We start from the raw sequence: 21,480 nt of genomic DNA on the forward strand, positions 1-21,480 counted from the left end.
TCCCTTCTCCCCAGCTATTGGCTGCTGGCATCTTTATTTACCAGTCAGAATTAACTGGGGGCAGGTTCCCAGAAGCTCCTCACTGACTCCAAATCTTGGAGGCCAGCACTTAGCATTAGAATACAAGCAGTGTTAGGCTAGCCTACTACAGTTAATCTTCTATCCTCAATTCGGAATGGATGAACAGGTGGCCTCCAAGCCTTTGGCCCTGCCTGCCTGAGAGTATTCAGGGGTGTCAGAGGCATTGCTGGTTGCTGCCTGATTCCCTGTGCATGCACACTCTCAGGGCTGAGGTGGAGTAAGTACTTCATTACTTTAAACAGCGACTGAGACTGTGCCTGCTACTCCGGTCCCCGTGCTCTCAGGGACCACTCCATGTAGCTGCCTCTCCAGCTCGCTTCCCACAGACAAGACAGATGCCTTTTCTTTTGGAAACCATCTGTGAGAACAATGGTTTTATTTGGGGGGTGGGGAGAACAAACCACAGAACTGTACACAAGAAAGAGTGTTGTGTTTGTTGTCCCCACATGAATGCTTCAAGGTCACAGCTGTGCAAAGTCCCCTTTGTGCTGCTCCAGCCACTGGTCCAGTGTCTGGGCTTTGGGGTTGAGTCGTAGGGTCAGATCAATGTTCCGGTCAGGTTTCAGGGCATAGAAACGGAACATGTTGGCCAAGTCTTGAGCCCCCTGGAAACCAAGCTTCTCGTATTCCTCAGGAGTTGTCTGGAAACAGAGAATCCACCATGCTTGTTTCCTCTACAGCCTTGGTGATGCCAGGGAAGATTAGCTTCCTCCAGAGTCCCAGAGAGCCAGGACAGGCTAGGTATCACCCAACACTATGTTGGCCCTGAAGCCACTAACTCAAGTCCTCACTGTAAGCCACATGAACACTTCTAACTAGAAAGCCAGAAGCACAGGAACCAGAACGCTCACCGCCACCTGACACTGTCAGGCTGCTCTCTCAAGGTCATGAAATGAAAGCCGCGGGTGCCTTTCAGAGCAGAAACCAACAGTATCACTTTCTTGTTCAAAAGCAAAAACTGTTCCTATTTTCCTCTGAAACCCAGTTTGGACTCTTGTGCACCTCTATATTCAAGGCTTAGTCCTACTTCTTAAGGCCACATGGTCTTATTCATTCTCCTCTCACTCCAGATGGCTGTCCTGGAACTCACTCTGTGGACCAGGCTGGCCTCGAACTCAGAAATCCGCCTGCCTCTACCTCCCAAGTGCTGGGATTAAAGGCATGCGCCACCACTGCCCAGCTACACATAAAATTTTTAAAAGGCTCTGGTGGTGCACCCTTTTAATCCCAGCACTTGGGAGGCAGAGGCAGGTGGATCTCTGAGTTAGAGACTAGCCTGGTCTACCCATTGGGTTCCAGGATAGCCAGGCCTGTACAGAGAAACCTTGTCTTTTTAAAAAAAAATTTTTTTAAGAAGGAAGCTCTGTCCATTATTATATTTAATTCTCACAGAAACACCTGAAAGTGACACCATTGATACATCTGTCTATAGGTAAGAGACGGGTCATGGAATGTGCCCAAGCTCCTGTGCTAGCTTTGGGGCTGGAGCCAGGGTCTGAAGCCCAGGATTGGCTCCCCAGGCCCCACTTCCCGCTGATGTTCTGTTTGGTTCTGTGTGAGAGCTTTGTGGGTGACTTAAATGTCTTGACTCAGCAGTTCCCAGAATGCTTTTAATGAACAGGCTTTAGATCTATAACAAGGAGAAATATTAAGAACAGTGTACCCAGAGGCCTGGACAGGAATCGTGAGGGTCAGCAGAAAGAGGACAAGAGGTGGAGGGGTCAGGCTTGTCTTTCCCATTATCCTTTCAACGCCTGTCCTGCAGAGCGGACTGGCAGACCCTGTGATTTCAGCCCTCCTTAACTTGACTCCTACTGATCCTTCTTCCTGGAAACTTCAGTCCCCTTGGTCAAAACTAAGCCATAACTTTTACCCTGACTTTTAAGTGCCCAGAAACAGTATGGCATTAATTGTCCATGAGCTTAGATTTAAACCTTGCTTTGAGGGGTGGGACGCTCTGGATGAGTGGTTCTCAGCCCTCCTCATGCTGCGTCTTTAATTTCGTTACTCAAGTTATGGTGACACCTCCCTCAACCATAAAATTATTCTTCTTGCTACTTCATAACTGTAATTTTGTTGTTAAGAATTATAATGTAAATAGCTGATATACAGGGGATCTAATAAGTAACGCCTGTGAAAATGTCTTTCCACCCTTCCCCAAGGGGTCACAGGGTTAACAATCATTGCTCTGGATAGTCCTTTCCTACCCCCAAATGACCCCTGTGGGGGCCAGTGAGATGGTTCAGTAAAAGCACCTACTGCCAAGTTTGATGACCTAAGTTTGGTCCCCAGGCCCCATGAGGTAGAAGCAGAGACCTGACTGCCATTAGCTGTCCTCTGCAGAAATGCCGAGTCACATACATGTATGTATACACACATGCATTTGCACATAAAATAAATGGAAAAAAAACCAAAAAACCTAGCCAGCAGCAGTGGCACGCATCTTTAATGTCAGAACTCAGGAGCCAGAGGCAGGGTCTCCGTGAGCTCCAGGACAGCCAGGGTTACATAGTAAGACCCTGTCTCAAAAACAAGAACCCAAATACCAAAACAGAACCAAAGAACAAAACCTTTGGGGAGTTAGGGGAATGCTGCAAGGGCTGAGGTGTCACACCTCTGGGGAGGGAGGAACCCACCTTGGCATGACGTACAGGCTTGCCAGTGTGCTTGCTAAGCAAAGCGGCATACTCCTCTGCGGTGTGCCTGCAGGTACTGAGCCCGATGTTCTGCCCTACGTACTCTTCTGGCTTCTTCAGCAAGCTGAGCACCACGGGACCCAGGTCACTCACAGACATTCCATCCATGGGGACATCGCCCATGGGCAAGTCTATGAGAATAGAGAGGTTTTCCTAGCAGCCAGTTCTCTGGGTATCCACACATATCAGTGTTGGTCTTTGTGCGGTGCCACTGGTCTGTCATTTCCTGGGTGGGCAGGACTCCTGCACCCTCAGAGAAGGTCATATTCATAGAGGGCAAAGAGTGGCCAGCCACCACCCGCCCTTCCAGCTTTGTCTATGGTATATCCTGCTCTATCTAATCCATTGACCAACTGGCAAGACACAAGCTGGCTGAGGTTCCTTTGAAGCTGGGCCAGGGCATCCTGTTCGTTTACAAACTGGCCAGCAAGCATCACCCACATCCTCTGCTTCCTCTTCTGAGAACAGTAATAACCCTGGCTGGTTTTCTCATTACTCCAAGGGACCAGTGTTTAAACCATTTTACAGAATGAGAAGTCAAGGTCTACCTAGATGACATGCCTAGTCTCAAGCCTCGTGTTAGGTAGCCTGGGCTTACACCCCAAGTGGTCTGATGACAATCCCACTTTAGGCTGATACTCCATATGCCGAGAACCGCGTTTCACTGTGTGGGGTAGGGCACTCACCCAGCAAGAAGCTCTTCCCATCTGCAGCTTTCCGGGGCAGGAAATAGGAAAGGAGGTTCTGGAAGTAGCAAGGCAGCCTCACACTGGTCATGGGAACACCGATGTCTCGGAAGTACTCCTCCACCTCCCCTTTGCCATCAAAGTGTCCTGCGGCCAGCCTCCCAGCAGTCAGCTTCCTGATGTTCTCCAGGCCACTGTACACGACATAGTGGAGGCCCAAGCGTTTGGCTAGATCAGCTAGAAGCTTGCCCTGGTAGGCAGGAAAGGAAAGAGAAAGGAAAGACCACAAGGGTGAGAGCAAGGGCACGAGTCTCTGACCCTCTTCCTCTGCTCTGGAGCAACGTTCACGTACAGCACTACACTAAGCTTGCAAACTCTAGGGTCACCTTTAAGCTCATGGGTTTTCTAGGGAAAAGTGAGCCAAGAGGTGAAGTCAGGAAGATCAGGAGTTCAAGGCTAACCTCAACTACATGAGACCGTGTCTAAAAAAAATTGTAAGATTTGAGACAGAGCAAGTCTGTCTTGAGAAGGGCACAGAAGCCTTTTTGATGTGCATACCCATGGCCTTTGTGACAACAGAGCTCAACTGACACCATTGGAGAGCTCAGAGCCATCTCTGGAGAAGGTACAGCTTCATGGTTGAGCATATAGGCCACTCAGTTTCATCTGGGCTGAGATGAACGGACTTCTGTGTGACCCAGGACAAGTGGTGACTCCGCTGCTTAATAAACAGTGATCTATGTCTTTAAAATTGGGAGTATACAACCACATCCCTCCAGAAGATCTGTCCATACCTTACCCCTGCAACGTTGTAAATGTGACTTGATATAGGGACAGGGTCTTTGCAGGTAGCATTAAGAGTTGAGATTTGATCATCCTAGATTAATCACATGACTCCTAAATCCAAAATAAATGTTCTCATCAGTTAAGAGGTCTGGCTGCTCTTCCAGAGGATCCAGATCCATTTCCCAGCACCCACACAGCAGCTCACAATTGTCTCCAGTTCCGAGGGATCTGATGCCCTCTTCTGGCCTCTGTGGATACTGTATGAAAGTGGTGAACAGACAGAAATGCAGGCAACCCACCTGTGGTGATCTCAATGAGGACAACCCCCATAGGCTCATATATTTGAATGCTTGGCCCCACTGTTTGAGAAGAATTAAGAGGTGTGGTTTTGTTGGAGAAGGTGTGGCACATGGAATGAGCTTTCGAGTTTCAAAACCCCAAACCATTCCTTATGTATACCTTTCCAGCGCCATGCCTGCCTGCCTGCTGCCATGCTTCCAGCCATGACGGTCATGGACTCTAACCCTCTGGTGAGGCCTGGTAAACTTTTTTTTTTTTTTTTTTAAATTTAGTTACTTGGATTGTGGTTTCCCTTTTCTGCAACAAACAATACCATAAATATAAAGTTAAAATAAATAAATAAATAAATAGATAGATAGATAGTGATTATCATTATTATCATCTTCATCACGATGCCAGGCATGGTGGCATATGCCTATAATCCTAGCATTCAAGATCACAAGTTCTAGTTCCACTTGGACTATATAGCAAGACCTGGCCTTACCCCTCCCTACTAGAATAAAACACAAGAAGAAGCCATGAAAATATAGAGGCAGATATTGGTGTGACACAGCCGTAAGCTTAGTGACACCTAGAGCCACAGATGTTGGAAGCACTGAGGAAGCATTTCTCCTCAAGCTCAGAAAGGACCATGATCTTACCAACACCTTAATTTGGATCTCCAGCTTTTAGAACTGCGAGACGATTTCTGTGGTTTTGAACTACCTGGAGTATAGTTATCATGGCCTCAGAGGCCACAAGGTATTCCCAGGATTAAAGAGACAAATCTGTTTCAACCAGCTCTTTGTCCCAAGTGCTGTGGTATGTGGGTGTTTTATCCCTGCAGGGGTCCATGAGCTAGGTAGAGGGTGTGTCCTCCTTCAGTTTGGAAAAGATCCGGGCCTGCAGTTCTTGGCCCTTCTGGATCAATTGGGGTCCACAGGCCTTGTCTAAGACACACTAAACCACGCCCTGGCCTCCTCCCACTTGCCTGCTGCACTTCTCGGTCCTGGCTGCACGTCTCCCAGTAATTGGTCACAATGAAGGTGGCATGAGCTCCAGTCAGGGCCTGCTCCATGCTAGCCGCATTGTCCTGGTCTCCTCGCACTACCTCGGCACCTTGCTGCTTCAGCTCTTTCGCTGCTCTCTGCTCAGGGTCCCTTGTTACCACTCGAACCCTGAATGTCCCATCTTCCAGCAATGTACGTGCCACTGAGCCACCTTGGGCACCTGTGAAGAGTCAAAACATCTCTCACCTGCCATAGTTAGAGTGAAAGAAGAGTGTAGAAGAGACTCCACCACAGCAAGCCTGCCCAAGAAACACGGGTGTCTCCTTAAACTGTCTTCAGGTTTTCTATATTTTGGGGGAAGTTGGTTGGTTTTGTTTTAAAACAGAATCTCCCTATGTGCCCTGGCTAACCTGAAACTCAAATGTAGCCCAGGCTGGCCCTGAACTCATTATTAAATTTTTTGTTTTTTTTGAGACATGGTTTCTCTGTATAGTCCTGGAACTCACTCTGTAGACCAGGCTGGCCTCGAACTCAGAAATCCACCTGCCTCTGCCTCCCAAGTGCTGGGATTAAAGGCGTGCGCCACCAATGCCCAGCTAACTAGATTTTTATTTAGAGACTTTGAACTCTTTCTCCTCTGGGCTCATTCTCCAGAATGTTGGGAATACAGGGGTGAACCACACCATAACATGCCTTTTGCCTTTTTTTTGGGGGGGGGGGGATTTCTATTTTATGTGTATGAGTGTTTGCCTGTATGTGTGTATATGTAGCATGTATGTGCCTGGTTTCCATGGAAGCCAGAAGAGGGCTTCGATCTCTTAAAACAAGAGTTACAGAAGTTGTGAGCTGCCTTACATGGGTGCTGGGAATTGAGGATAGGTCTTTTCTACGAGGCTCTTTACTTTAAAATGTATGATTTTGGCTGGAGACATGGTTCGGTGGTTAAGAGCACTGACTGCTCTTCCAGAGGTCCTGAGTTCAATTCCCAGCAACCACATGGTGGCTCACAACCATCTGTAATGGGATCTGAAGCCCTCTTCTGGTGTGTCTGAAGACACCTGCAGTGTACTTATATAAAAATAAATAAAGTCTTTTTAAAAAAAAATGTATAATTCAAGAGCTGATGGTATAGTCCAGTGGTAGTGTTTGCCAAGAATGTTATGAGACCCTATATTCAATCCCAAGCAACACACACACACACACACACACACACACACAATAACAACAAAGGAATAAAATGTATAATAAAATACTTTTTTTTTTTTTTTTTTTTTTTTTTTTTTTTTGGTTTTTCGAGACAGGGTTTCTCTGTGTAGCCCTGGCTGTCCTGGAACTCACTCTGTAGACCAGGCTAGCCTCGAACTCAGAAATCCGCCTGCCTCTGCCTCCCAAGTGCTGGGATTAAAGGCGTGCGCCACCACTGCCAGGCTATAAAATACTTTTAATATAATAACTAAATTGTGAAGCCATTTTTATCTAATTCTGCCACCCCATGTCCTCACCCCCAAAGAAGCCCCATCTCCATTAAGAGTCATTCTCTGAGGGCATGGTGGCCCACACCTTTAATCTCAGCACTTGAGGAGCAGAGGCAGGCAGATTTCTTTGAGTCTGAGGCCAGCCTGGTCTACAGAGCCAGTTCCAGGACATCTAAGCCTACACAGGGAACAACAAAACAAAACAAAACAAAACAAAAGTGTTCAATAAAACTTTAAAAAAATATAAAGGATACAGATACACATGTGCTAGTAGCTAGAAATATAGATGTGGGCCAGTGAGATGGCTCAGCAGGCAAGGGTGCTTGCAGCCAAGTGTGACTACGTGGACCTTCATGTGTGCACTCACAGAGTACAAATACATCCAAAAAAATGTAGATTAATCTCGAACTGACAGAAGCCAGTCACCAAAGGCCACAAATGTGATTCCATTTGCAAGAAAGTCAACAGAGCATAACACACACACACACACACACACACACACACACACACACACACCCGTAAATCAGTGGTTGACAGGTTAATAGAAGGGAAATGGGAGAATGACTCTTGTTGGTTTTGTTTCTTCTTTATTTGAGGTAGGGTTTCTCTGTGTAGTCCTGGCTGTCCTGGAACTCACTCCGTACACCAGGTGGACCTTGAACTCACAGAGATCTGCCTACCTCTGCCTCTTGAATGCTAGGATTAAAGGCATGTGATTAAATTAAAGTCACCACCACCCAGCAGTTTTATTTATTTTTATTATGTGTCAGTGTTTTGCTTGCATGTGTGCAGTACCTGAGGAGGCCAGAAGACGGCGTTGGATTCCCTGGAAATGAAATTACAGATAGTTGTGAGCAACCAGGTGGGGTTGCTGGGAACCAAACCCAGGTCTTCCTCTACAAGAGTAACAGGTGCTCTTCCTCTGGGCCATCTCTCCAGCCTCTTTAAAACATTTTCTAATCAGGCAGTGGGCAGTGTATCTGCCGTGTCAGCTACTCTAGAGGCTGATGGGGGAGGGCAGTTTGAACCTCAGGAGTTTACAGCCAGCTTGCTTGTATGACACTATCCAGGAATGGAAAATTGGACCAAATATGGGGTCCCATGCCTCTAATCCCAGCACTCAGAAAGCAGAAGTAGGTGGATCTCTGCAAATTCAAAGCCATTTTGGGCTACAAGTGAGTTCTGGACTAGCCAGAGCCACAAAGTCAGACTGTGCCTCAAAACACCAAAAGCAAAAGCAGAACTTTTTTTTCAACTGTACTATAGGGGTGGGGGCGGGGCCCGGATCAGTGATAGAGTGCCTGACCTGTGAGGCCTCGGGTTCCATCTCCAGCACCACAGTCACTTAAAGCCCCAACAGTGAACCACATCCATAATTGAGGTGAGAAAGCAGGGTCAGAAGCTGCAGGCTATGAACCATGGAGTGGCTATGGGAAAAGGCCCAAGCCTAGCACTTAAGTGCCATCTCTGGGACTCGCATGGTGGAAGGAGAGAACCAAATTGTTCTGCACTTTCACCTCCACAAGTGCTCGGGCAATGTGCACACCCACAACGTAAATAAAATTTAATAACACATATTGTAATAAGTCCCAGGCTATCCAGGCTACCTTAATGAGGTCCTGTCTTGAATAATAATAATAATAATAATAATAATAATAATAATAATAATTAATAACAATATAAAATACACACGACCCTTCTCAAAATCTCAAAATAAAAGTAAGTAATGGGGCTGGGAAGATGGCTTTGCAGTTGTTTAAAAGGCTGCTCTTACAGAGGACAAAGGTTTGATTCCCTGTACTCATATGTGAGTGGACAATCATAGTTCTAATTCCATGGGGTCCAATATCTTCTTCTAGCCTGGTCAGGCACTGCACACACGTGGTGCATACACAGATATACGTACTCGCAAAACACCTACACACAAAATAAGAAACAACTTCACTACCACCTCGGTTCAGAAATTCAGCATGTACTTCCCAGGTATGGCCCTGGCCCAGTGTTCAGGAAGCCCTAGGTTTAATCACCAGCACCTGGAAAGCAAGCAAGCAAACAAATAAACAAACAAACAAAAAACCTTTATCTATTGGAAAAGATAGTAGGTAGAGCAGGCGGAGAGGTGGGTGGAAGCAAAGTAGCATGCTGCTGACTGAAAACGTGGCCTATGTTTACATTTATTCTGGTACAAAAACAAGAAAACTTGTCATCTAGGGGCGGAGAGGAAAAAATTCAATTTCGGTATTTTGTGCGAAAGGATGCGCACACATGCCTGTACACACATGCCTGTACACACACATATAGAAGTCTCTCTGTAGACCATCTGACCTTGAACTTTCAGAAAGCCTCCCGCCTCTGCTTTCAGAGTCCTGGGATCAAAGTTGTGCGACCCCGCGCTTGCCCATATAGATTATATATTCAGAATCAATCTGCTCTCAGGTTTTGCTGCCCCCAGCCACCCATATGTGTGAGAACCACAGCCGTTCTTCCTACAAACAAGGGTCTGGAGGCCTCGGCTCTGCAGACCTTCCCAGGCCTGGCTAGCTCACCTGTGGCTCCAAAAACCACCACCAGTTTCTTATCAGCCATGGGGTCCAGAGCCCAAAGAACGCGATCCCAAGAGGCCTGGGGTGGCAGAGTTGGCGAAGGGCAGGATCTCCACCCCGAGATGTCCGGTCCCAGAAAACCTTCCGAGATCCTGTCTGGCAACACCCAGTGCCAAGTCCCCAAATCACAAATCGGGTGACAAAAGCTAAGACAAGGGGCCGAGAATGCGACTTGGCGGGATCCACAGGCCTACAGCAGAGTCCACTAAAGCGGGGGGGATGCAGTTCTGTGCAAGCCGCCAGCCCTTCCTGGAACCTCCTCTACCCTAACAGAGCCCCTTCCGACCGGGCTGTGAGTGTGGCCCGCGGGTTGTTAAGCTTCTACGGAGGCGCCTGCGGTCCTGGTCCTGACCCGGCTCTTGCTCATGCAACCTGCCCTCCCCCGCCAGATGGCTCGATGGTTCCTCCCTTCACGCTCCGGCTGCTTCTGAGTTTAAGCGCCTTGGTGAACGCACTGGCTTAACTGTGCAAGTCCGTTTTTTGCCCAAGTGCTCGTGGTGGTGTGTGTCTGACTTGGGGGAAGGAAGTGGGGTTTCTGCTAGACAGAAAACCTGTCTCAGCCTTGCGAGTGTTAGGATTAGAGATATGAATTACAATGCTTGGCTGGCTATATCTACATTATGTAAAACAATGACCTATATTCATAAAAATGCTTTTGGTATTATTTATTATGACGATTGCTATATTATTATTATTATTATTATTATTATTATTATTATTATTGACAATATCACTCAATGTAATCATCTGGCCTGGAAAGTTGATATGTAGACCAGGCTCTGTCTTTCCAGTGCTGGTGCCACACCTGGCCTGGTTACTATTTTAATAAATACATGAGAATCTATCTTCATTTATACATATTGGCTGTCACCTAATGGCTTTTAACCCTCTGAAGCTATCTGTGAGATTCCTTTGTATGTCTGACTAACTTTTGTAGGAACTGTAATTTTTTTTTTTTTTTCCTTTTTTGAGACAGGGTTTCTCTGTGTAGCTCTGGCTGTCCTGGAACTGCTCACTCTGTAGACCAGGCTGGTTTCGAACTCAGAAATCCACCTGCCTCTGCCTCCCAAGTGCTGAGATTAAAGGCATGTACCACCACTGCCCGGCCCAGCTCTTTTTTTTTTTTTTTTTTTTTTTTTTTTTAAGACAAGTGAGATTTATATTCAGCTCACACTTGGATGTCTTATCAGTCCTCTGAAAAGTTACTGCTGAGTGGGACGCATTTTCCAGTCCTTAATTTGTCTCATGTCAAACTCCTCCTCAGAATCTTCTCCAGAGCATGCATACATACACATACACACACACACACACACATACATACACATACACATACAATACACATACAATACACATACAATACACATACAATACACATACACATATATATTTGGAGGGCAAATACCAAGTTTATTTCATAAATACTAGGAAGATGGGCTGGTTGGGGGACCACTGGTACACGGATGTACACGGTCACCGTCAGCAGCCCACTCCCCACCCTGGGTTTCAGTCTGGACTGCAATGCCTCCAAAGTCAACAGTTAGCAAGAGGTGAGTGCAGGAGGGCCCTGAACACCAAACCCCAGAAAGGCTAAGGGACAGGGCTCCAGCTGTCCCAGGAAAACCAGCAATAAATAACAGTAGGGTTCAGCCCCACCCACACAAGTCAGCTAGTCGCTCATCTTTACTCTGGAGGTCTGAAGGATCGGGACGATGACCCCAAAGGGGTCAATGGCGTTGCCAAAGATCTCCACAATGAGAATTTTTACAAAGAGGCTGGGGTTCTGCGCATCGGCCAGGGCGGCCTCACTGCCCACGATGCCCACGCAGACTCGACAAAACAGGTTGGACAGAGCGACTGTGAAGCCAGCCACAAACACTGGGGTCAGCAGCACTGCAAGGCTCCGCCATGTTACAGATGACAATTGCCATGAAGATGTCATAGATGGCCTCTGCTTCACAGAAGATAATGCTAACCAAGTTCTTGGTCTTCATTCTGGGGGCTTTCACCTCACTCCCAATGATGGAAGAGCCAGTAATACAGATTTCCCCAGGCTGCTCCAACCACAGACAGAAATTGCTAGGCCAATGCCCAGATTTGACCACATGAATGGGAAGGTTTCTGTCAGGAACACATCAAAGCAAAAGCCCAGGTCAAAGATTGTGTGGCAGATTCTCATGACAATCATGCAGGCCCAGAGGGCCTCAAAGATCCCGAGGTAGAGCAAATCCAGCCCCTTCATGGCAGCAGGGACAGCAGGGGTTGGATCGGTGGGGCCTCAGCTTAACTGCGTCCTCTATCCTGGTTCTACTCCCTCATTCCCATCTGAGACCCTCTCCCTCTCTCTGGGCTCAGAAGTCATGCTTATCCTCTCCTGCCCAGCCATAGGCTATTCAGTTCTTTATTTAACCAATCAGTAGGTGATAGAGAATAGTATTTTACAAAATACTGAGTCATACCTAAGTCAAGACTGTAACTGGATCTCTGGGTACAGGAATCAGACTATGAATACATAGTGCAGAGAAACATCCCCCAGTGTAGCTCAGCGAGCTTGTTCAAAATCTAAAATTCCGCCGGGCGGTGGTGGCGCACCCCTTTAATCCCAGCACTTGGGAGGCAGAGGCAGGCGGATTTCTGAGTTCGAGGCCAGCCTGGTCTACAGAGTGAGTTCCAGGACAGCCAGGACTACACAGAGATACCCTGTCTCGAACCCCCCCCCCAAAAAAAAATCTAAAATTCCATCTCCAACACAAAACCAAACCAAAACTTCAATAGTTAAAAAAGTAATTTCCTCCAAAATGTTATTATGCTGGGCAAGCTCTGTATCCTAGAGCTACATCTCCTCCAAACTGTTACACTGAAAAATCTATAAACATACAGAAAGGCTTAAGGAACTGTTTAGTAAGCACCCATATGTGTACTACCCGCAGTCTGCAAGCCTCAAAATTTACATCCTCTTTTTTGGAACACGTCTATCTACCCATTCTGCTTGTCAACCTTTCATAAGATTTTATAAAAGTTTATTTATAAGATATATTTTTGTTATTTTTAATTATGTCCACGTGTGTGTAGGTATGTGCACATGAAGCAGGTGCCCTCAAAGACCAGAGGACTCAAATTCCCCCTGCAACTGGAGTTACAGGTAGTTGTGAATGTCAGGAGGTAGGTCCTGGGACTCAACTCCAGCCCCCTGCAAGAGCAGTACCAGCTCTCCAGGGCTGAGCCACCCCCACCACACACCCCCACCCAGGCCCATCTTACTTTTTTCTGCTGCTTTTTCTGTTTTTATTTGTTTGTTTGTTTGTTTGTTTGTTTGTTGTTTTTGAGACAAAGTTTCTCCGCATAGCCTTGGTTGTCCTGGAACTCACTCTGTAGACTATGCTAGCCTCAACTTAGACATCTGCCTGCCTCTGCTTCCTGAGTGCTGGGATAAAAGGCTTGGACCACCACAGCCTGACTCTATCTTACTTTTTAAGAAGTCATTTGTGTTCCTGTGTGTGCTTCTCTGTGTGTATGCACATGCATGTCACATGCATTCATAGGGCAGAGCTCAACCTCTGTTATCTTCAGAAGCAGAAGCAATCCACTTTTCTTTGGAGGCAGGGCACCTGCTTCACGAAGAAAGTATATGCTTCATTATGGATTCATTTCAAAGCAACTTTCCTTGAGGAGGGGACAGGCAGACACACTAGAAAAAAACAAAACAAAACAGATTGTTTAACATCAGGTCACTCCAGATTCCATTTTGGATAAAGATGAAGGCAAGGGAAACTTTTGTTATCTTGTTAATTGAAACTAGTATGTTTGGGAAATTTAGTTATTCTTTTAAATTATATTTTTTGAAAGTTAAGATAAATAATTTAGTTTCAACTTGGGAATGTGAAGCCTGAGTGATCGTTTTGATTTTTAGCCTGATCTGATGAGACCTAGTAAAAGGACTCATTCCAACAAAACGCTACCCTATAATTCTTAATCTAATAGGAATATCTTTTAATGTCACGAAATGATCTTTTTTTTATGTCTTTTTTTGGGGTCTTGAAAGTATGCAACCAAACTTTTGGCTACCTCACTGGGTTATTTTTCCTCTACCTCTCTCCTCCACCTGCACTCCTTCCAACCTTCAACACTAGGTAGGAGAGAAAGCAGATTAGAGAGAAAGGGGGTGTTGATCTCTTTATACTACTTCCTGCCGATCAGGGGCTTCAAATTCCTTGGAACAAGTTTGATCTTGGTTGTCAGGATATCTCCAATTAGGAATCAGCAACCCGGCAAACAGCAGGGCAGCGGGAGGAAGAGCAGGGGAAGGAAGGGCAAGGGCATGAATAGCAGCAGGGGGAGCAGCAGCCACTGCAGCCTCTTGGGGCTCTGGCGTTGTTTTTAGACCCTCTCAAAAGTCCCCAGAATTCCAAATATAAGCTATTTTCAGCTGGCAAAATCATTCCCCTGCCAGAGCACAAGACAAATCATAGCTGCTGTGGACAATCTGAAGCAGCCCCGGTATTCCACACCTGGGATTAAAACAAAAACATATTCATGGGCTGGAGAGATGGCTGAGGGGGTTAAGAACACTGGCTGCTCTATATAACCTCTCTCTCTCTCTCTCTCTCTCTCTCTCTCTCTCTCTCTCTCTTTCTCTCTCTGTGTGTGTGTGTGTGTTTTGTTTTTGTTTTTCTAGACAGGGTTTCTCTGTATAGCCCTGGCTGTCCTGGAACTCACTTTGTAGACCAGGCTGGCCTTGAACTCAGAAATCCGCCTGCCTCTGCCTCCCAGTACTGGGATTAAAGTCGTGCGCCACCACTGCCTGGCACATTTCTGTGTTTTTAAAGAAACTAAAAGTCTCACTATAAAAGTATATAAAATATACAAGTATATAGGAATTGAATTGATAGTTGGGCTTGATGATACATGCATGTGGTCCTAGCTCAGGTATCTTGCGCTAGAGTCCAGCCTAGGCTACATAAGTGAGATCTTGGAAGAAAGGAAGAGAAAGAAAAGAAAAGAGAAGAGAAGAGAAAAGAGAAGAGAAGAGAAGAGAAGAGAAGAGAAGAGAAGAGAAGAGAAGAGAAGAGAAGAGAAGAGAAGAGAAGAGAAAAGAAGTTTTATTTTTGAATTATGTGCACTTGGTATGTGCGTGTGCTAGTGGAGGCCAGAAGAGGGCGCCAGATCCCCTGAGGTTGGAGACAACCTCAACTTAGGTGCTGGGAATGGAACTGGCTCCTCATTAACAGCATTATTTACTCTGAGCTACATCTCTAGTCCCCACAAAGGAGACAGATACGGGACTGTTAGCAGAGATGGACAGAGACCGGGAGTCAAGATGAGCGTTTGCACTGGAACTGCCTAGGGCTAGCTCACGTTAAGTGCCAAGTGGTCAAGGGGCTCGCGAGAAGTGCCAAGTGGTCAACTTGGCTCCTAAATACATGCGCAGATATAAGGAGGATTAAGCAAGAAAATGATGTCACTGTAAAGCGTTCGTTCTTTTTGTTCTTTCCCTTTTGCGGTGTTAAGAATCTAATAATTCTTTCCCAAGGAGTTTTGTTTTTGAGCATTGACAATGCTCACACTGTAGCACAGATTGCTCTTGAATTCTCCTGCCTCAGCCCCACCCCTGTCCCCCGCCGAGGGCTGGGATTTCAGGCTTGAGCCCCCGCTCTCGATCAACAAGCAGTTGGCTTTTGCTGACACGCTTCCTTCCTCTCCGGCAAACATTACCACTCCCGAAGTTGTCTAGGAAGGCAGTGTCAGCTCCGCCAGGAGCCTTCCGCGAGCTGCCGCGCGTCTGGGGGCGTGGCCTGGCGACCCCGCCCCTCGCTGCGTGCGCACGTCCCGCCGTCCTCCGCGCTCGCCCGCTCGGCTGCTACCGTGCCGATTCAGTAGCTGACGCGGAGACTGACTGGCTGACCTGCGGAGCGGCTGAGGGTGAGTGACCCGCTCCGTCCCTGGTCTTCCCCTCCCGGGTCCTTGCCTGGCGGAGACCTTCTTCGAATGCTCTGCTCCGCTGTCTCTCCGTGACTCGCCCTCAGCCTGGACGAACATCGGGAGAGGGGTAGCCGGAAGCGGGCTGAGGCGGGCGAGCGAGCGGGAGACTGGGGGTCGGAGAGGGGGCTCCGAGCGGGCCTTGAGCGTCAGGTGAGCCCGAAACCGCTGATCGCGCTCTAGAAGGCCTTCGAGCGCCATCCCCGAGAGTCCCCTGGTGTTCCCGTGGGGCACAGCCCCTCCCAGTGTCACGAATGCTCTTGAGGAGGTGACTCCGGGGTCGAAGTTAGAGCAGCAGCGCAGCCCTCGAGCCTACCTGAGGTCCCGGAGGAGCCCGGGGCGTGGCGGCCTTTCTTGGTCCGGCCTTCAGTGGTTCCCCTCGGTAGCAAGATCCCTTAGAGCCCCTGTGGGGACAGAGTGCAAGAGGGGACTCAGCCGCGGACGTAGCCGGTTGATCTGGACCAGGTCGTCACCTGTCACCGCCAAAGCACAGGGCTCCTGGTGACTTAATTGTCCTGTAAAAACTGCCAGGACTGCCTTGCACACCGCTTGACACACTGGCAGTCTGTGTCATGCCATTTAAATGGGTTCTGAAGGACCAGTTGTTGTGGCCCGTGGCTGTTCGTCTTTACTGTGTTCTGTTGCTGGCACCACAAACTCAACAAGAGGGAGTGTTACCGAAAGACGTAAACACCATATAACGTCCAGTTGAGGGAGAGCGTTTTGCTCTTCAGTCCTTTCTAAATCCTTGAGCATTTTGCCACCTATAAAATGAGATTGAGAGATTGGTGAAGTAAATCCCACAGGCAAGATAACGGCACCGGTGATCTTAGTTCTCCTTGGACATCCAATTTTTTTTTTTTTTTTTTTCAGAGGTGGATTAGAGATTAGAAATGGTTTTGTTGTTTAAGTGATCATACTGGCCTTATTCAATCCAGTTACGTAGAGGTTTTATGCTTTCCTATTTCTGGTATGGTGCTAATGTTTATCTAGTTATAATACATAACAATTATTAATAAAAAAGATTTTTTGGGGGTGGGGTTTGAACGTGATGAGCATGTAGTTTACTACCGAACCCTCAACCCTGCCCAATGTTTTGTGTTTTGGGAAGGAAATCTTGCTGTGTAGCCTGCACTGCCTGAATTTGAGATCCTCTTGCCTCAGTCTGCCAGGATTATGAGCTTGCAGTATAGTGCACATCCTAAATCTTTTTTTCCCCTTTTCGTCAGGATCTCTCAAAATTATTAAGTTCTGTCCTTGAACTGGCTCTATAGACAGGCCTCAACTCACAGAGATGTACATTACACTGGGAGGTAACTATGTTTTGGTTACAGCTGTATCAATGCTTTTAGTTTCTTTGAAGAGTAAAAAGTATTTGTTGAGTTTTTTTCCAGAAACATCACAAGACATAATGTTTGCTAGGAGCTCCCAGTTCAGTAGGATATTTATAAATTCACTTGATAAAATTGGTAAACATTTTCTGATAAAGTGCCTTAGCCAAAACACTGATTAGGGTGTGAGGGTCTGTGAGCCTTCAAAAGTTGGAGGGTCACTGAATGACTTGATCCCTCTGGGGACCTGAAGAGGAAATCCTGTGAATTCTCTGGTTTGACCTGAGTTCCTTTTTTTCTTTGCTTAGGGCAGTCACTTGAGACTATATATAGGACTATGAGTGCTCTACAACTGATAAAGCCACGGAGCTACAGAGGTCACATGTTAATTGTCTTTAACTTAGATGTGTTGAAACTTGCAGACTCAGATAGTTGGGCCTACCTTGATTTTTAGAAATTTCCTTTAATAGCTGGATTGTACCAAAAACTGGAATATCACCCTTCCAGAAGGCAGATCTTTTAGAAACCAGAATTGCATAAATCAGAGTAAAATTCACAATTTAGCTTGTCACTCCTTGGAGAAACAAAACAAAATAAAGCCCCAAATGTTCTTTGAATCTCACTGGCCATAGCTGAATGAAAAGTTAAACGTATTCCTTTTTGGAGGCTTGGGAGGCAACCAAAGGGAATCTCGAAGCTGGTACACGACATGCTGATCTGCTGCTGTAATTCCAGCATTTGGAGCTGTTCAAGGACATTCTTGGCTATTTATGTGTATTGGTGTTTTCCTGCATTTATGTCTACGTGAGAGTGTCTGATCCCCTGGAACTGGAGTTATAGACAGTTATGAGCTGCCTGTGGATGTTAGGAATTGAACCTCTGAAGAGCATTCAGTGCTCTTAACTGCTGAGCCAGTTTTCCAACCCCCTATTATCAGTTTTTGGCAATAGAGAGAAATTTTCTTGCTTGCTAAAATTTGTAGCCAGGCATTCATTTGGTTTTCAGACTTTTGTGTAGCATCTGAGCTAGAGTTGGGGTGCAAGATAGCCTACTTGAAAATTCAAGAGCAGCCAGACACTGGTGTATATGCCTTTAATTCCACTGCTTGGTGGGCAGAGGCAGGCAGATCTCTGAGTTCAAGGCCAGCCTGGTCTACAGAAAGCTAGGACAGCCAGGGCTACACAGAGAAACCTTGTCTTGAAACAACAACAACAACAAAATTGTGTGTGTGCATGATGGTATGTATGCACATCAGGGAGGCCAGAGCACAGCTTGTGGAAGTTGGTTCTCTCTCTACAGTGAGTTCTAGAGATCAAGCTCACGTTGTTAAGCTTGCACTATTACCAGAGGATCCATTTTGCTGCCCAAGAAGGAGACTTTTTTAGTTGATTGTTTTGTTTCTTTAAATTTTAAAAATTAAGATGGGGTTGTAGAGGTTAGAGGACACCATGTAGGAGTTGGTTTTCTTTTTACAACCATTTGGGTCCCAGGGGTCAAATTCAGGTTGGTGGCAAATGCCTTTATTCATTCTACTCTCACTGGCCCTGTTTTGCTTTCTTTTGAGACAAGGATTTCACTTTGCAACCTAGGGTGGACTTGAACTAGAGATCTTTCTGCTTCAGCTCTTTGAGTGCTGGCCTTACAAGTGTTTCCCATTATACCCAGTTAAAAAATGTGCGGCTTTTTTATTCTTAAAAACCTTTTTTTTAGATTATTTTTACTTATGAGTGTTTTGCCTGCATGATAAGTTGTGTGTTCCACATATGTACCCAGTACCTGAAGGTCCCTTGGATCTAGAATTATGAATGGCTGTAAGCCACCAAGTGGCTTACTGAACCTGAACCTGGGTCTTCTTCAAAAGCAGCAAGTGTTTTTAACCACAGAGCCATCTCACCAGCTGCTATTCTTTTTAAAGACAGTCTCACCTGGCTGTCCTGGAACTCCATTTGTTAGATTGAAGGGCTCTTTCTTCCCCTGACTCCTAAATATTGGAATAAATGTTTTTTCCTTGTTTGACACAGGGTCTCACTTGCTGTGTTTGTATGTTAACCTGAACTCACAGAGATCTTGACTCTCTGTTTCTCCAGTGTGGGGATTAGATGACGGCACTACCATACCTAGCCCACTTTAGTTTTATACCCAAGGGGTTATTAATACTTGATGAGTTTCCCAGTCTTTGGAGCCTTTAAACACTGCTTATTGATTTAAGTAAGATAGGGATTACTAAAACTGTTCATTTTGGTAAATCTGTGATTGGGACTGGGAATCTGTGGTTTTTAGAATTTGATTCCTTTTTGGGGGCATGGGGGAGTCTCTGTGTAGCCCTGGCTGTCCTGGAACTCTCTCTGTAAGCCAGGATGGCCTCAAAGTCCGAGAACTGCTTGCCTCTGCCCCTCAAGAACTGGGATTAAAAAGTGTGTAATACTAATGCCCAGCTAGAATTTGATTGTTGATTAGTCCTCTGGAATAAAGCCCAAGCTGAGCAGAGAAGGGGATGAACTGGAAGACTTGTAAGTTAATGGGCTACATGGCCAAAATACCAGCAAAAGAAGACGACAGGGTAATTGTCCCCTACTATTAGCCATGTTCTCAGATCATGTGCAAGTGGCCAACCAAGCAGATGTTACCTTCTTTCTGCCTAGGGGAAAATTAAGTTTTGGTCACAGGAATGGCTTTTGTCTCCTTCCCAGGAGTATCATGAACCTAATTATTGACATAGCTCTCAGTAACTTTACAAGGGCTTTAGGAAAGAACAGCATAATGAGACTGTCTTGTCCCTAGCTTGCCTGAATACTCCCAGCTTTTGCTTTTTTTTCCCCCTGATATTTTCGTAGTTATGGGAGACACTGGTTGCACTGTAGTTTGTATTCATTCCCACATTTACTTGAGAGTCCAAACTCAACTCTCCTCTCCTCTCTCCTCTCCTCTCCTCCTCTCTCCTCTCTCTCTCTCCCTCCCCCTCCCCCTCTTTCCCCCCTCCCCCTCCCCCTCTCCCCCTCCCCCCTCCCCTTCTCTCCCTCTCTCCCCCCTCTCTCCCCCCTCTCTCCCCCCTCTCTCCCCCCTCTCTCCCCCCTCGCTCCCCCCACTCTCCCCCCTCTCTCCCCCTCTCTCCCCTCTCTCCCCCCTCATCCCCCTCTCTTCCCCTCCCCCCCTTCCCCCTCTCCCCCCTCTCCCCCTCTCCCCCTTCCCCCTCCCCCTCTCTCCTCTCTCCTCTCTCTTCTCTTTCTCTCTCCTCTCTTCTCTTTCTCCTCTCTCTCCTCTCTCTCCTCTCTCCTCTTTCCTCTCTCCTCTCTCTTCTCTCTCTTTTCTCTCTCCTCTCTCCTCTCTCTTCTCTCTCCTCTCTCTCTCCTCTCTCTTCTCTCTCCTCTCTTCTCTCTCCTCTCTTCTCTCTCCCTTCTCTCCTCCCTTCTCTCTTCCCTTCTCTTCTCCCTTCTCTCCCTCCCTTCTCTCCCTCCCTTCTCTCCCTCCCTTCTCTCCCTTCCTCTTTTCTCTTTCTCTTCTTTCTCTTTCTCTTTCTTTCTCCCCTCCCCTCTCCCTTCCCCTCTCCCCTTCCCTCTCCTTCCCTCTCCTTCCCTCTCCCCTCCTCTCTCCCCTCCTCTCTCCCCTCCCCTCCCCTCTCCTCCTCCTTCTCTCTCTCTCTCTCTCTCTCTCTCTCTCTCTCTCTCTCTCTCTCTCTCTCTGGTGGCAGGTACTCACTTTGTAGGTCCAGGCTCATTTTGAATTCATGTTGAACCTGTTGAAGCTCCTGAACATTTTGCACGTGGGGGTTACAGGCATGTGTCCAATTCGTGGCTTGTTAGTACTTTTTACCTATTAAAAGTACTATATTATTAGTACTTTTTAAACCAAACAATGTTAATCTAGTTGTCTGGCTTGTCCCTAAAGTGGTTATTATAATTATAATTTTCTGCCAGACATGATGACCCATAATCTAAGCATTCAGGTGAACTGAAGGAATTGATGTGTAGTATATTTGAAATCAGAGCTCTTCTGTCAAACTTAGAATCTCCATGGTTATCTGTTGTACAGCTAGCACGTGTAGAATGTTGCACCCTGTTGTGTTATATTTTTACTTTTCCTATCACCCATATTTGAAAGCTATTTGAAATCCAAAACAACATCTTAGCCCTCTTTGCTTTTTTTTTTTTTTTAATGTGCATTAGTGTTTCTCTGCATGTGTGTCTGTGTGAAAGTGTTGAAACCTCTGGAACTGGAGTTACAGGCAGTTGTGAGCTGCTATGTGGGTGCTAGGAACTGAACCCAGGCCCTCTAGAAGGTCAGCTGGTATTCTTAACCACTGAGCCATTTCTCCTGTCCCCAACCCCTCTTTTCTAGCTGTAGAACATATTTGTTGATAGTATAATTCTCCTTCATAGATCCTTGCTGGTTTCTCCAGAAAGACTGCTGTGTATTGCAAGCTATCACCATAGCCCCTCTAAAACAAATTAAAAAAATTTTTTTTTTTAATTTATTAATTTCTTCTAGATGTACATGGACTTTCGGGGGCAAGGTGTGTGTGCTGAGTTGGTAAAGTGTTTGCCATGAAAGCCTGGTTTCTGG

General features: G+C 46.5%; 2 protein-coding genes and 1 pseudogene across 3 annotated transcripts in view; 1 reads left to right on the forward strand and 2 right to left on the reverse strand.

Moving 5' to 3' along the window:
- Window positions 1–442: 442 nt before the first annotated feature.
- On the reverse strand, window positions 443–9,765 carry Nmral1 (NmrA like redox sensor 1). The gene is made up of 5 exons (XM_034507275.2): window positions 9,560–9,765; window positions 5,520–5,758; window positions 3,464–3,713; window positions 2,718–2,908; window positions 443–722 (listed from the first exon to the last, which is right to left on the reverse strand). Exons 1-5 carry the CDS (start codon window positions 9,597–9,599, stop codon window positions 543–545), a joined length of 900 nt encoding a protein of 299 aa, XP_034363166.1. The 5' UTR covers window positions 9,600–9,765; the 3' UTR covers window positions 443–542.
- A 1,318-nt stretch (window positions 9,766–11,083) lies between these two features.
- On the reverse strand, window positions 11,084–12,756 carry LOC117711542 (V-type proton ATPase 21 kDa proteolipid subunit c'' pseudogene; annotated as a pseudogene).
- Window positions 12,757–15,405: 2,649 nt separating this feature from the next.
- Window positions 15,406–21,480, forward strand: part of Hmox2 (heme oxygenase 2) — a 29,686-nt gene continuing 23,611 nt past the window's right edge. Inside the window, exon 1 of one of the 2 annotated variants that reach the window (XM_034506478.2) lies at window positions 15,406–15,532. The gene's annotated coding sequence lies outside the window, so the exon portion shown is untranslated. Of the gene's footprint in view, window positions 15,533–15,605; window positions 15,743–21,480 lie in introns of those variants that run through there. The other variant, XM_034506479.2, reaches the window with a different exon arrangement.

The sequence above is a fragment of the Arvicanthis niloticus genome, chromosome 6 (genome assembly GCF_011762505.2).
Source record: "Arvicanthis niloticus isolate mArvNil1 chromosome 6, mArvNil1.pat.X, whole genome shotgun sequence".
NCBI lineage: Eukaryota > Metazoa > Chordata > Mammalia > Rodentia > Muridae > Arvicanthis > Arvicanthis niloticus.